This window comes from Episyrphus balteatus, chromosome 3, assembly GCF_945859705.1.
Source record: "Episyrphus balteatus chromosome 3, idEpiBalt1.1, whole genome shotgun sequence".
Classification (NCBI taxonomy): domain Eukaryota; kingdom Metazoa; phylum Arthropoda; class Insecta; order Diptera; family Syrphidae; genus Episyrphus; species Episyrphus balteatus.
The window spans coordinates 93,708,065-93,723,209 of record NC_079136.1 but is presented as its reverse complement, the minus strand read 5'-3'; the positions used below and the strand labels follow the sequence as shown (position 1 = coordinate 93,723,209).

General features: G+C 32.8%; 1 protein-coding gene and 1 long non-coding RNA gene across 2 annotated transcripts; both read left to right on the top strand.

Annotated features, from left to right (window-relative positions):
* The first annotated feature begins 193 nt into the window (after positions 1–193).
* Positions 194–1,080, top strand: LOC129916413 (uncharacterized). Its single transcript, XR_008772450.1, has 3 exons — positions 194–425; positions 482–621; positions 685–1,080. It is a non-coding gene; the product is annotated as an uncharacterized LOC129916413 (long non-coding RNA).
* Positions 1,081–1,673: 593 nt separating this feature from the next.
* Positions 1,674–9,999, top strand: LOC129916412 (myelin expression factor 2). The gene is made up of 6 exons (XM_055996330.1): positions 1,674–1,876; positions 1,953–2,526; positions 6,137–6,281; positions 8,569–9,525; positions 9,588–9,723; positions 9,796–9,999. The coding sequence occupies exons 2-6, from the start codon at positions 1,955–1,957 to the stop codon at positions 9,849–9,851; spliced, it is 1,866 nt and encodes a 621-aa protein (XP_055852305.1). The 5' UTR covers positions 1,674–1,876; positions 1,953–1,954; the 3' UTR covers positions 9,852–9,999.
* The last annotated feature ends 5,146 nt before the right edge of the window (positions 10,000–15,145 follow it).

The following is a 15,145-nucleotide window of genomic DNA, read 5'->3' as shown; positions in this document are numbered from 1 at the left end:
ACAGCAATTAGCTAAAGCCTGGTACGCTGCTCGCGCTAAATTTTAGCTGAGATAAAATTCCCATACAAGTTATCGATAACTTGTATGGGATCCATTTTATCTCGGCTAAAAATTTTCGATAATTTGTATGGGAGCTAAAATTTAGCGCGAGCAGCGTACCAGGCTTAAGCAAAAAAAAACATTTCTGTGCTCCAAAATAAAACAATTTAATTTTAAAAAATAAATATCGTCGTAATCAGTGTTATTTGTGAAAATTATTTTCAATACACAATGTGTAGTAGCACAAATTCTTCGGCACGCCACAAAAATTCCACCACCATTTCTTTCCATCATCAAAATGCACAACCTCAGCCTTGTGCATTTAGAAAAATCAAAATAAAAAAAAATGATACAAAAACCACCACCCATGGATTTGGAAAATATAGGTATGCTTATTTTAAAATTAATAAATTATATAATTGTTGATTTCTCTGTCTTCTAGTGGAGATCAATTCCAGACATCAATGACTGAGTTTAGAGTTCGAAATTTTCCCCCACGCCATCCAGAACGAGTGAAACGAATCTTATGTTTAGTAGAGACTACAATACTTGAGTGTGATCCACATTTCACAGACTTGTAGTGTAAGTTAAAGAGATTCCCTTCTGCTCTTTGTGAAGCTGATGGTACTATTTTTTTTTTCTCAGGTCTGCACTGCACCCTCCGACCACTTGTTGATGTGTTCGCTCTAATCCTAGACAAAAACAACATTCAACAATTCTATGTCGAGTATAAAAATGACGTCAGAGACTCCTTGCTCGCCACACTATTGGATGCAGTCCGTTCGAGTGGCAATCAAGATGTGCAAGTTCGTATTAAAAATACATTGCGTGGAAAGCATTTTGTTCCCCTCAACAGTTGTGTGCATGAAGTGACTCTCCTTCGTTTAGTGATAAAGAATTTCCAAAATTCCTGACGTAGATGTAAGATTTAAGAGAAATTCAACGCCAACATTCCTCATAGAAGTCTGAAGTAAAGTGTCACACAAGACGTTCATGTTTTGATATACAATTCGAATGAATAAATCTAAATCTCTAACCAAAGTTTTAACTTCAGAGTTTATTTGTAATTTCATTTGTAGTTTCAAAATGTTTAGATTTACTAGGAACAAACTACTTCTCTTACGTACAAATTTCACCACTTAATTACGTACTTTTAGATTCAAGGAGCCATATGGAGTTTCAGTGGTTTTTCTGTAGCTAAAAAAGTACTGGAAAATGTACATCAGAAGCACTTCCAGATGTGCTTCGCTGATGTAGTTTTGAAGTACATTTGTCTGTACTTTTAATGGAGGGGAAATTCATTTCATCTTGCATGCAAGAAAGAGATAGATGCTTCACGTATTCTTATATACAGAAAGTATATAACTGAGTTTTTTCCCGAGCTCCTATATTTTTTCAGTGGAAAAGAAGTACTTCTTTTACGTACATATTTCGCCGGTTTTTTCTGTAGTTCTACGTTTGCTGGGATGTTTGGGTTTTCGTGTAAAAGCAAACTAATTAGATGTAGGTTCACCTTTAAGAAAAGCGCCATCTGATGTCAAACACTTTTAGTATTCTTGCAAAATCGATATCAATTTCTGCGCCTTTAGCCGAAGCCGCTTGCCGGCCTACATTTTTCTCATCACTTTTGTTTTTTTTTCTTCTGCACGCCAAAAGTGAAAAATTTTGCTCCGCCATTTTCTCTTCTGAAGCGCTTTTCTTCCTTTGGTGTACATCGATCGATAGAAAAAAAAGTTATAAATCTCTTAATTATATTAAAATTATTTTGCTACATTTTAAGTGCAAATTAATTGCTGGAATTTGAACAAATACCCTGCATAAAAATATTCACAAAAAGGTAAGAAAATTCAATGGAAATTGTGTTTATTTAGAAAAGGAAATCTTTGTGATATACATATTTTTTACATTAAAAGAAATGGAATTTGAAGACAACCAGCAATCTCAAGCCGGAGACAATTCGGAAAATGGAGGTGACAGTGCCGCCGGCAGTAACAATGAAAAAGAAAAGGAGCGCGACCGCCGTGGGCGTGGAGCTCGTGGAACACGATTCTCCGATGCCGATGGCGGCAACCGGGAGCGTAGCCGGGAGAAGCGCAATTGCCGCGTTTACATCTCAAATATTCCCTACGATTATAGGTGGCAAGATTTGAAAGATCTCTTCCGTCGCATTGTCGGCAGTGTTGAGTATGTTGAGCTGTTTCATGACGAGAGCGGCAAAGCCCGTGGCTGTGGCATTGTGGAGTTTAAAGATCCCGACAATGTAGAAAAGGCACTCGAGAAACTGAATCGTTATGAAATTAATGGCAGAGAACTTGTGGTGAAGGAAGATCATGGTGAAAATCGTGATCAGTATGGACGCATAGTTCGGGAAGGAGGTCCAATTGGTGGAGGCGGTGGTGGTGGTGGTGGCGGCGGCGGCGGTGGTGGCAACCGCAATGATCGCATGGACCGCAGTTTCAACCGGAGGAACAACGACGATGATAGATTGTAAGTTGCTATATTTATTAAAATATGATAAGGTTAGAGATACTTTTGAAACCAATTTGAGAGTGCATAATTTAGGATGCATCTTTTGAGAACAAATCATAATAAGGGTTGGAACAATCTTAAAACAGTCAAGTATCAAGAGTTGGATAACTTCATTAGTTCGTCGTTTCTGGATTGCATAGTATTCTTTTATTAAAGAGAATTGTTTAAAGTATTATTTTCAAAAATAATTTAGCATGGGAAAATGTAGCACAGCGAAAAAGTACTTACCTAAACTTACGACCGGTCTATAGGATATAGACCAGGGTCGATAATTTTTGAAACCAAAAAAAATCATAGTAGAATGAAACTCATTGGAAAAGGAGGTGAATATGATGAAAATTAAAGGAAAAATAAATTACGGGCGAGCCGAGTTCGGGAAGTCGTATTATACGTATTATTTCATGTAACATTGATAAATCTTACGTTTTTTGAGTAATTAAAGTGTAAATTTGAATAAATAGGCCAAAATTGTAAACAATGATAAAAATTTTTTTCGAATTCAAGCTTTTTTCATATTTTGAATTTTACGAGAACATGCTTTATAGTATACTAATGTAAATTTTTTTTTACACCATCAGAAAATAGACATTTTAGCGAATGAAATTCCCACCGACTTTTTGAAAAATTATGATATTTTGACACGTGAATTTTCGATTGAAAATTAGGGTGTTTTTTTTGGTATTAAGTCAAAATAAGGTAAACAAGTTAATATTTTAAATCAAATAAATTACAGTGTGTTCGGGACATAATAACGTAAGTTTTCACCAAATTTTGTAGAAAAAATTTTGTTTTTGAAAAAGATAAAAATAAAAAACCAAAAACTCGGTTTTTTTTTGAATTTTTCACATAAATTTTGAGGTTATGTGAAAAAATTGTTGATACAAAAGGTGTAGATCTTTTTATTACCTACAAGTTTGTCATACAACTTTTTTCTATAGGATTTGTAGTTTTGCCGGAAATCGAGATATACCATTTTTTTACCATTAAAAACTCAACCCACCGACTTCCCGAACTCGGCTCGCCCGTAATTTATTTTTCCTTTAATTTTCATCATATTCACCTCCTTTTCCAATGGGTTTCATCCTACTATGATTTTTTTGTACTTTTTAATGTTTTTAAAGGCATCGGCACTGGTCTAATAGTCAAATTAAGAGAACATTTTTTGGTTCACAAAAATTATAAATATAAATACTAATTCATTTACCTCTTATTGTAGCATGAAATCTGAAGTATAAAAATACATATTTATATTTTTTTTAATTCTATATTTAAAAATGTATACATTAGTGATTTACTTTCGTATTTCCCGTCAACGTTTCTTCCAATAGTTACTATAGTACATTTTTACTCTCTTGGCTATATAAGAGTAATTTTCTTCACTGCAAGTTGGACTCAACTTGAGGATTTTTATTCTCAATTTGTGACTTTGTGAAGTTCAGAGAGAAAACTTATTTTCAATCAAATATGCTTTATTTGATTAAAATAATAATCACATTATTTGCGGCTAAAACAATCTTCTCTTGTGTATACGTTTGACAGCTATAAGACAACAACAAACAAGGTTTTTGTATAAAGTTGTACAACGTTTATAAATACGGGGGTTCATGTGTTAGGCCCGCTTAATGTAACAAACAAAAAAGATGGAAGCCAACAAAAGTTTCAGTACCTAGTCAGTTTTAGTATGTTTCGACTTTTTTGACGAACGAGAAGGGGCAATTTTATAAAAAAAAATTTAGTAATTTGGAATAAGAATATAAAGAAGCAATCAAATACGTACGTGCTACATTTTTGTAAAGCCAGCTGCTTTTAAATAATTTTATGTAATAAATACTGAGTTAGTTTTCAAAATTGAATGACCTATTTGTTTTTGAACAAACACAAAACCGAATGCAAAAATGTCTTGTCGTTTTTAGAAATAAAAAAAAATACTTTTTCTAAGAAAACCTTTCAGTTTTTGTTTTTAAGTGGCTTAATGGTAAATTAATGAAGTATTAACTTTACTTCTCGGCCATTCCAAAGGAACGAAGAGGACATATGTATTGTCGCTTGTTATCCAGTCTATTTGGCTGAAAAAGCAACCTTTTTTTGGTGAGTCGTTAGAGCTCATCATGGAAGTTGATGACCAAGAAGTTTCACGATGGTTAGTGTCTTTTCCACGTACGGTCTTCTCCGTTATCGTCTTTAGTTGTGAATAACTTGGCAACAATTGGTTGGGTTTTCGTAAAAACTCATTTGACACCAACTTTATGATGAGCCCTAACGACTCACCAATTTTCCAGAAAAAAGATTCCTTTTTCATCCAAGTAAACTGGATAACAAGCGTAAATATGTCCTATTTTTTTTTTAAGGATACAATAAAGTGACCAATTAACCCTAAGTTAATCTTATTTTTTTTTATTGATAACGGCTTAAAACTGACCTAAAAAATTTAGTTACAGGGTCTTAAGACAATAAATTTAATGAACAACAAATAATAACACTGTGCAAGTTTTTTTTTCAAAGATATTTTTGAGACAAGTGCGCTGTTGACTGTTCTGAAATAGGGGGAAACAGTCAACAGCGCACTTGTCAAAGATTTCGACTTGCACCGTTTAATGTGCATCCCAATGATAAATCTTAAGCAAAAAAAGATAACAACTTAGGAAGAGAATTGAAATGGTGCCTAGGAAAAAATATTTCTCTTGAAACCAGAAAAATGATTAAAAGTGTATTTTTTATTATAAACTGCTTGCTTACATATTTTGTTTTTTTATTATTCAACACTTCATATGATTAAAATATTAACTTTAACCGGGCTTTGGTTTTAACTCTCCGTTTTTTTTTTTTCACGAATTGACGAGGAAAACAGATTGTGAAATAATTTTAAAGAACGAAAATTTTAATTGTCACGTACTAAAAAATGTCCTTTTAAATTCTACAAAAAAAACTCACCGGTTAGGTGGCTCCCCTCTCATAGAAATTGCAAAAGGAAAACTAATATTTATTTTGTGAGGTGAAAAATTATTTTTTGAACTAGCTCTTAAATGATTTGTATCTCAAAAGGTAATCTAACATAATTATGCAAACTCAATTACAGAAGAACTGTTTATACAAATTTTATAGCTTGGATTCGCAATTCGAAGAAGAAGACTGTCACTCAATATTCCACTAGTTGATGCAATTAATTCTCAGTTGTTGCACTCTTTAAGGTCTTGAGAAAAATGATGGTTGGGCTAAGTTAATTTAACTCCTCGAGTAGATCTTTCCTACTGGCCAATGGGTAATGTGATACTACTTTTCGATTGTGATTATTGTCCCTTGGATCTACTGATTTTACAGCCTACAGCAAGAATGTTTCAAAATTCATTGCTTTCATATTTATTGGATATCATCGTCTTTATAAAAATTATTGTTCTACGACGGGTAACTAGTTTTTATTCGCGCCATATGTGTTGTTTGAAAAGCGAGCTGTTGCTGTTGGCTTATCGGGCAGGCTAAGCCAAATATACACTACCCCTATCTCTTCCTGTCTTTCTGTCAACAAATTTGCTTGCTTTCCTTCTTTATTTTGAAAAACATTTTCTTCTAGATCTGGGCGTAATCATAACATTGGTAATATGATGATGTCTAACGATTATAATAATGCGTCTTACAATTCGTATGGTTTGTCTGCTTCGTTTTTGGAGAGTCTTGGAATTAATGGACCTTTGCATAATAAAGTTTTTGTTGCTAATGTGAGTATTGAATTTCAAACATTATTTAAAAAAAAAGTTTTTTTTTTATAGTCTTTGGTTTATTATTGTTTTATGTGTTATCTTTATTTTTTTTTATAGAAAGGTTGTTAGAGTTAAGTTTTGGTTAAAGTTGAATTCAGTTGAGATATCCTCAAGTCCCAGTGTTATTTTATTTTACTAAGACGTATTTAACTCTTGTGAGAAATAGAAAAAACAAATATGTGGAAAATAGAGGTAATTATTTCTTTGGAGAAGTACTTTTTAGTAAATAAATTAACTTTTCCATTTTTTTTGCTTTTGTGATTTAAATCAGAAGCAAACATAGGAGGTACATGCACATCGAGCATCACTTAATTGAAACAACGTTTTGTTTAAAGATCGTAGTAATTCGCGTCCTGATAAAACAAATTAGTTTTTGGAATAAGAAGAATTGGACAACTTGTCAAGCTTAATGGCACTTTATTCTTTTACCATCATACCATGATAGTACTACAGCGGCTTTTGCGTCAAGGACGCATCCAATTATATCTTCTAGGAAAAGCGTCTCCAATTTCGCACCTCGAGTCATTTAGTCGATCCATCCGAGATAAGGTATTCCTCTGGCTTGGCGCAGAAGACTACCGGCTGGGACTCGTGTTCATTCGTTCTACTTGTCTTAATCATTCTAAACGTTTAACCATGATATGTCATTGATAAGTTCGAACAGTTCGTCTTTGTATCTTCTTCACCAGTCGTTTTTCTGTCTATTGATGAAAACTGGACCATAAATGCTAGAGAGTTAATGTTTCTGCAACTTACAATAGGATTGCCATGGTATTTTTACCATATTTGGGTTTGTTCCATAAAAATGTTGATATAATGTTCGGTTTCGTTGCGTTTTTTTTTTTTAATCTATTTGCTTTATCATCGGCTGCCAATGAAATCGCGCGACCCATTTTAACTGAAATCTTCTTAATATTACTGCTTCGACTTGCACACAAAAACCAATAAAAAGGGACAGTTCTAAATAAATGAACCAAAATAGAAGCACTTTTTCACAGTGATTAATTGATTGAACCATTTTAATTAATGATCTCGGCCACAGAGAGTGTGTATAAGGAGACATACAAAATATCAAAATATTGACCAGTTATTTATTTAGGGACTCGAATTATGTGAGCGGCAGTGTATCATGAGTTAACTTTTATTCCTTGGCATGTAAATGATGGATGATCATCGAAAATTTGTTCACTAGAAATCGACTATGAATATTGCTTGTCTACTTGGACAAATTATGTAGTTAAGTTCTTTTTTTTTAAAGTAATATTATAATAAATAATGTTTAAAAACAGACAACCTAAAGCAGGGCTATTATTTTTGAAATTTTCATTCCTTCGAAAACACTGGATTTTTTTTAAAGAAACATACAGAATAGGGAAGGCATTACTACACTTTTAAATAAAAAAAAAAAAGGAACCCAAAAAGTGGTTTGTTATATTTTTTTTATGAAGACGTCTACTTGTTCGGCTTTCGGTTTAAGCTACACTTCGCTCCGATATCCATATTTCTATGTCTATGAGTTTTGTATCTTAGGTAAAGTGTTCGTAAACTACGTTTTAAGGAGTTTGATTAATTCAATGCCGGATTCTGAAATGACAATTTTGTATGGGAGCTAAAATTTAGGCTTATAGTAGCAATTAAAAAAAAACATTCCGTTGAAGTTTAAGGGCCCTTTTATGACTCAGCAGAATATTCGAAACGTGTCAAACGATTTTCCAAATTCATTGTTTCGTAGTATTTCGATACTACGTTCGCATATTAATGGAGCTAGTATAAAGAAAACAATAGTAAATATAAGTTTTAAAGCTCCTAATTTCTTGTTATAGATCCAAAAAATTTGTTTTTTGTATTTCATTTTGAGCCAAAAAATATTCAGTTCAAGGGTAAGATAGTTTTCAGTATTTTCTTCGTTGAGAAATAATGTTTAATCATTATTTAACTTGATCTTCTTGTACAAAGTTTCACAATCTCGAAGTACCTTGAACCAATCCCTGAAGGACTTTAAATTTTGTAGAAATTTTTTTCATTGATCATTGATATATTAAATGGAAGTTTGTGTCAGAAGAAGTTTTAAATAAAAGTGTCGCCAAAAACAAAATGTTCACTGATTATGTTAAAAAAAAAAAATAATTGAAGATATCTACGTTTGGGCTTAATTCCCGGAGGAAACCATAATAAACTATACTAATAATATTGATTCGAATATAATGTGTGTTAAAAAATATTAATTAATAAATAAAATTTACAGTTGGACTATAAAGTCGATTCGAAGAAACTTAAACAGGTGTTTAAGTTGGCCGGTAAGGTTCAAAACGTCGACTTGTCAATGGACAAAGAGGGAAATAGTCGTGGTTTTGCTGTGATTGAATATGACCATCCGGTAGAAGCTGTACAAGCAATTTCGATGCTTGATCGTCAAATGCTCTTCGATCGTCGTATGACTGTTCGCTTGGATCGTATTCCAGATAAAGGAGAAGGCATTAAATTGCCAGAAGGTTTGGGTGGAGTTGGCATTGGTCTTGGTCCTAATGGTGAACCATTGAAGGATGTAGCACGCAATATACCTAGTATAACCAATCAATCAAATCAACAACAACAGCAACAACAACCCCCACAAATGTCTTCTAACTCTGGCAATATGAATCTGGGCGGTGGAATGTTTAATAATTCCGTGCAACCGGCTCCTGTGGCACCAGTTTCTGTAAACAAACAACCAGTTGGTGGTAACTTATTAGGTCCAGCTGGTGGACTGAATCTTGGCAATTTGTCTTCCTCAAATTTGGCAGCTTTGACAAACGTCGTCGGTGGACTTGGCGCTGCATTGTCAAATCCATTATTAACTAGCAGTCTTTCCAACTTGGGTTTGAACCTCGGACAAGCACCTATTACTCCAAACAATGAAGATTCCATGTCCACCGCTACAGCCCTTACCAATAACTACAGCACTGGAAATAATTACAGCTCTGGTTACGGTGGATCATCAGGTTACAATCTGGGAGGTGGTGGTGGCGGAGGCGGCGGTGGTGTTGGAGGAAGTGGAAACTTCGATAACTTGCGCAACGCTTACAACAGTGGAGTTGGACCGCAGGACAACAACGATTACAATTCAGGCTCTAACTTAGATATGTATGGCGGCGGAGGTGGAAATCAGAACCCACTAGGAGGAGGTGGTGGACGCAAATCTGATACCATCGTAATTAAAAATGTTAGTATTTAAACTGTTTTAATCGATAAGTTTACTCATTAGGTTTTCTATTTTTTCTCCAGATTCCATTAAGTTGCACGTGGCAGACATTGCGCGATAAATTCCGTGATGTTGGAGAAGTTAAATTCGCTGAGATCCGTGGAAATGATGTTGGAGTTGTGCGTTTCTTCAAAGAGCGAGATGCTGAGTTGGCAATTGGTAGATTTTATTTATAAATTCAATTACGAAGAGTTTAATTAATTTTGTTTTTTTTTTTTTTTTTAATTTTAGCACTGATGGACGGTTCAAGGATGGATGGCCGAACCATTCAAGTCAGCTTTTTTTAATTTTACCATTAAAAACAAAATAAATTAATAATAAGAAAAAATATCCTTAAAATGATCGTATTTTGGAAGAAAAATTGTAGATTTTTTTTCTTCTATCCACAAAAAAAAAATAACTGTTACAAATAATAAGAATTGAAAATTTTACAAATTTTGATTTTTGTTTAAAATATAAGAATGCCAACACAATTTATTATTCATGACTAATGATACGACATTTAAATTTTAAATAAAATAACCATAAGTTATACAGATGAGATCATACATGAAACGCAAAGCTAATTATACAGCTACTTTATTACATAACGGTATTGTATAAGTGACTTGTATTTCCACGGAAACATAATTAATAAAAAATTTAGGTAACAACATATTGTCAACAAAAAATGCATTTATGTTATATTAATATTTATATAATATTAAATTATATTTTTGGAGACTTTTTCAAAGAAAAAAGTTACCTTGACCTCGTTTTAGTGAAATTTTGCACTTCAGTAAGTATGAGTTAAAAAACAAAACAAAAATACATTTTTCCCAATATTTTTTTGAGGCCTAACCAGTTGTGTGTGTTAAAATGTGGGGAATCGCTCAAGCCAACTTGCTACTCTCCATTATATTTAAAGTCGCCATTCAAATCGCATACGAATTTTTAAATTCCCGTTTTAAGGCTTGTAATCAAGGCGGAAAGGTATGCGTACGCTGTATGGATAATTTTATGAAAAAGTTCCACATTTGAATATTGACGTTTCGGTTTCGAAATTTTTAGGATACCTTTGGATTTTTTTGCTGGTCAACACATGTTTACGATCAGCTGAGATTTTATATGGGATTACAACAACACAAAGGTATCCGGATACCCTTGGATCGGTACGTGAACGCAAACAATGTTGTGGTTTTGAGTTTTAACTTGTTATCAACCCTCAAGGCTTTGCGATCGGAAGATATTTCGAAACGAAAATAACTCCCAATCGGAACTCAAAGTTCGAGGAAAGTACAAAAGGAATGAAAGAAAGAATCGTGTTTATTTTCTCTATCTACTATTTCTTATGAATACTTTAAATGAAATCTAACTTATAGCAGTCAAAAACGTATATCGGTATGATTTTTTTATAAAATTTTGCATTACAAACGGATTCAGTGATAATTTTTTGGGACTTGTAGCAAATTTTCTGATACGAATGGAATTCGTGAAAGGGCGGATTATTTAAGATGCTGTTGAAACGTGAAGTGAAACGAAAGAACTCATGCAATTGCGCAACGACCTCGTCTGAGGTGGCGCAACCAAGTGGAATTGGTCCTCAATCAACTTGGCGTGCGAAACTGGGAGCATCTAAGGACAGAGCTGAGAAGCTTGTTGGTTGAGGCTGAAATCCGCTATAGATTGTAGCCGCCTTATGGTGCTGGTCATCCAAAGTTAGTAAGTAAATAATTGCGCAAGGAACTCGAAAATCGATATCGTTTTTAACAATTTCTGAATTTTCTTTAGGGCCAATTTTTCATTAGTCAGTTAAACAGTCAGCAGGGGCGTATACAGGTTTGCTTCTTGGGGGGGGGTCATGCCATTTTTTTTTTTTTTCAAAAGTTTTGATAGCAGGCATAAACCTGAAAATGGGCTTTTTGAATCAAAAAGTTCCGAATGTAGTTCTAAAAATAACCAAACAAAAACGGTATGAGATTCGTTTAAGTTTAGCGTTAAGCCTTAAAGCCTAGAACGCTGCTGATGTGAAACGAAATTTTTCGTCGGTCTCCACGAAGACAACGAAATGCTTGCGAAATTTGGACCGAAAAGTACTCAAAAATTGCAAAACATAAATGAAAAAAAAGCAAACACGCATCGCAGAAAGACATGCAATGACAAAATGAACAACAAAAACAAACAAAAAAAGCTCAAAATGTCATTTTTCCACACACAATGAATGTCCCCGGCAATTGTTTGTGTGCGAAAAAGAAGTTTAGACTTTCAATTTCGTTGTGCCGAACAGCGTACTACAGAACGAAAAGTTGAACGAAATTTTTGGTTTACCATTTCGTTGTTTTATTTTTGTATGGGATTTTTCGTTTCTTATCAGCAGCGTACTAGGCTTTAATTTTGACCAATTAAGGCTATCCTCTCCTAAAAATAAAATGTACTGTACGAGTACTTCGATTGAATAATTTGCCTTAAAACAACTGTTCATTGTTTTCCGCTAGCCCAGAAAGTTAAAATAAAAATCGTTTTTACTTAATAACAGTTTTAACTTTTGAATTAAAAGTCTTCCTAACCTCAGGCAAACGAATCGCAAAGTTTTGTAAAAAAAATTGAATTTGAAAATATAATTTTTTTTAAATTTTGTTTTAAAATTGTATAGGAATTTAAAATACCTCTATTAAAATAGTAAAGACAAAAAAATAATTTTGGCGATATTTTGGAATTCGTCCGTTTTCAGGTATTAATCAGCGGTTTACAATATAAAAAACATTCAGTTGTATTTATTAGATTAAGCCCTGCTTTTTCAATCGTCAGATAGACTATCAGAAGAATAAATGTCACTATAAAAAAAAAACTTTTATTCCTAGGAATAAGCTCTAACTTAGGTTTATCTAACTATTCAAAAAATTAGCCCTAAGTGATATTTAATAATAATATTTAAATTGCCTTAGATTAGGTTGCTTACATTGCTTCTATAATTGGCTGGCCATTAATGATTAACAAATCGATAGTTGTTTCAAAAAATGCAACAGATCTAGCAAATTTAGTATGTACAAAATACTGTTATATTCTGTAAGCAAACAAAATTCACCAAATTTTATCAGACGAATGTATTGAACTGGAACATTACAAAAAACTAAAAAGATTTGAGAAATGATATCCTTCTTTAACATTTTGCCGATGACGAATTTTATCAACAGAATTAACCTCCACACAGCAAGGCCACAGAAAGCTTCCCTATTTAAAACATATTTTATTCACTTCATCATATAAAAAAATAGAAGATATGGCTGCTTCTTTTATTTGCTGGTAAGCAGTGTCTTGCCCTTAAGATATTATTTTTGTGTACCTACTTTAAAAAAGCTTTGAATATAATACTTATCCGGATTTTGTTTCCATACAAAACTCTACAGCACAGCTCAACTAATATTATCGAACGAATCAAAATAATCCTAATCCAGCATAGCGTTCGCTAAAAATATGACCACATCACCAAAATATGGTAAAATAGTTTGTTTGAATACCAAAAATTTTTTTTACTTTTAATTTTCGTTCATGTTCTAAAACTTCAACATTTTGAAAATAATCTTACTCAAAAGATTTCAGTATCACATAACAAATTCTTTTTTAAGTTCTGAGTTCTTGGGGGGGGTCATGACCCCGTGACCCCCCCCTTGTATACGCCGTTGACAGTCAGTTAGTACTTATTCCTAAGGATAAAGAAAAATCAATTTTTCAACAGGCAGGTATAGCTTATTCCTAAGAATAAAACTATTTGCTTCTTTCAGCGACGAATAAAAATTATTCTAAGGAATAATCTCAACAAAAATATTGTGTCAGTTGTCAAAGCTGTTTTGGAAGAATTTTCAAAAAAATACAGTGGAAAACAAAAAAAAAACAAAAACAATCATAATAAAAATGACGTTTAATTTTAAATATTTTTGAATTTGACAATTTTTTTTTTGTTATTCTGTAGAATAAATTATTTTTGATTGAAAAATTCAATGTTTTTATCTGATTGTTTATGAGCCTAATAACTTTATTCGTCGAACAGTTAACTGACTGTTTATTAGAAAATTGAAAAATTGGCTCTTAAAGGAAAATATTAATTTTTCGATTTGTAAAAGAATTGTTTGAAAAATTTACTTGATTTTCGATCAAAAAAGTTGATGAAAAATGTTCTAGTTTTGAAAATTGCAAAACAACATTGTTTTGGTTAAAACTCTTATAGCCTATTTTCACAAGAGCCCAAATGAAATAACTTCGCAAATTATCTCATTTCGAATGTCAAATTGTATTGAAAATTAATTTAATTTGAAATTGGAACTGACCTAATTTGCGAAATTGTCCAATTTATTAAAGATTATAGCCCAATATTCACCTGAAGAGAAACGAAATTTTCCATACAAAAAAGCACAACGAAATCTTGAACGTTACCGAAATTGATTTTCACACAGATTTAAAATGGTGTACCAAAATCAAAACGAAATGAAAACGTCAAAAAAATAATGTTATAGCAACTCCTTACTTTTTTAGAACACCACAATTCGCAAGAATTTCAATGGCAACGTGAAACACTTATTGCTTTCGCAAACGAAAATCAGAATCTTTTATATACAAAGCTCTAGTGCGCTATAAGCCTAGTACACTGCTGATGTGAGAGGAAATTTTTCGTTGGTCTCCACCAAGATAGATAGAAGATATAAGTCTAAGAGCCCACAGCAAATTTTGAGAGTAGAGATATAACCAAAATGTGAGTATGCAGTTTTATTGCCTTATGCATTCTAAAAACGAATTCAAAAGTCTGACAACTTTTAATCGCGGCCTTAAATGGTTTTGAGGGGGTTAAATATCGCGAGTTTTCCAATTATTGTGAGTAGGCTAAATTAACACAAAATCACATTCTAAAAATTCAGAATTTAATTGCTTATAGAAGTTCGAACTTGTTTAACAACTTCTAATAAGTTGTTTAAATACTGTTAAAGAAACTTAACCGAACTTAACTAGGATGGCCGAGTGGGTATAGTGGTGGACTGCCACCAAGCAGTTACGAAGTTCGATTCCTGGGTGTGGTAAAAAATTATATACTTTTAAAATTCACTTCATACTTCAATACCAAAAACTAATGGAATGTAATAGGTATATAATTTCAGATTAAAAGATAAAATTCATGATTTAAAATCAAAATCAATTGCAGTTTTGCAGTTTGCAGTTTTTTTTTTTTTAATTTCGATAAGACATGTATTAGTGAACTATACAAGCCATTCCGAAGCTATCTGTCAAATCTCAAAGCTTCGGTAAAGCTTCGTCTAAGCTTCTAATAGACCTTATAAGTACATTCTTATAAAGGGTCAAACTTGAATAACGTTTTCCTTTTTCCATGCCCAACAACATTTCTAAAGTTGAAAATAAGCTAAAATGTAGTTGGGTTATGTTTGTGAATATTTTGAAAATTTCGTTTTGCAGTACGCTGTTTGACTCAGCGAAATTAAAAAGTCTGTACCTCCTTTTCGCACTCAAACAATTGCCGGGGACATAATTGTGTACGGAAAAATGACATTGGAGTTGTTTCGTTTGTTTTTGTTGTTCATTTTGTCATTGCATGTCT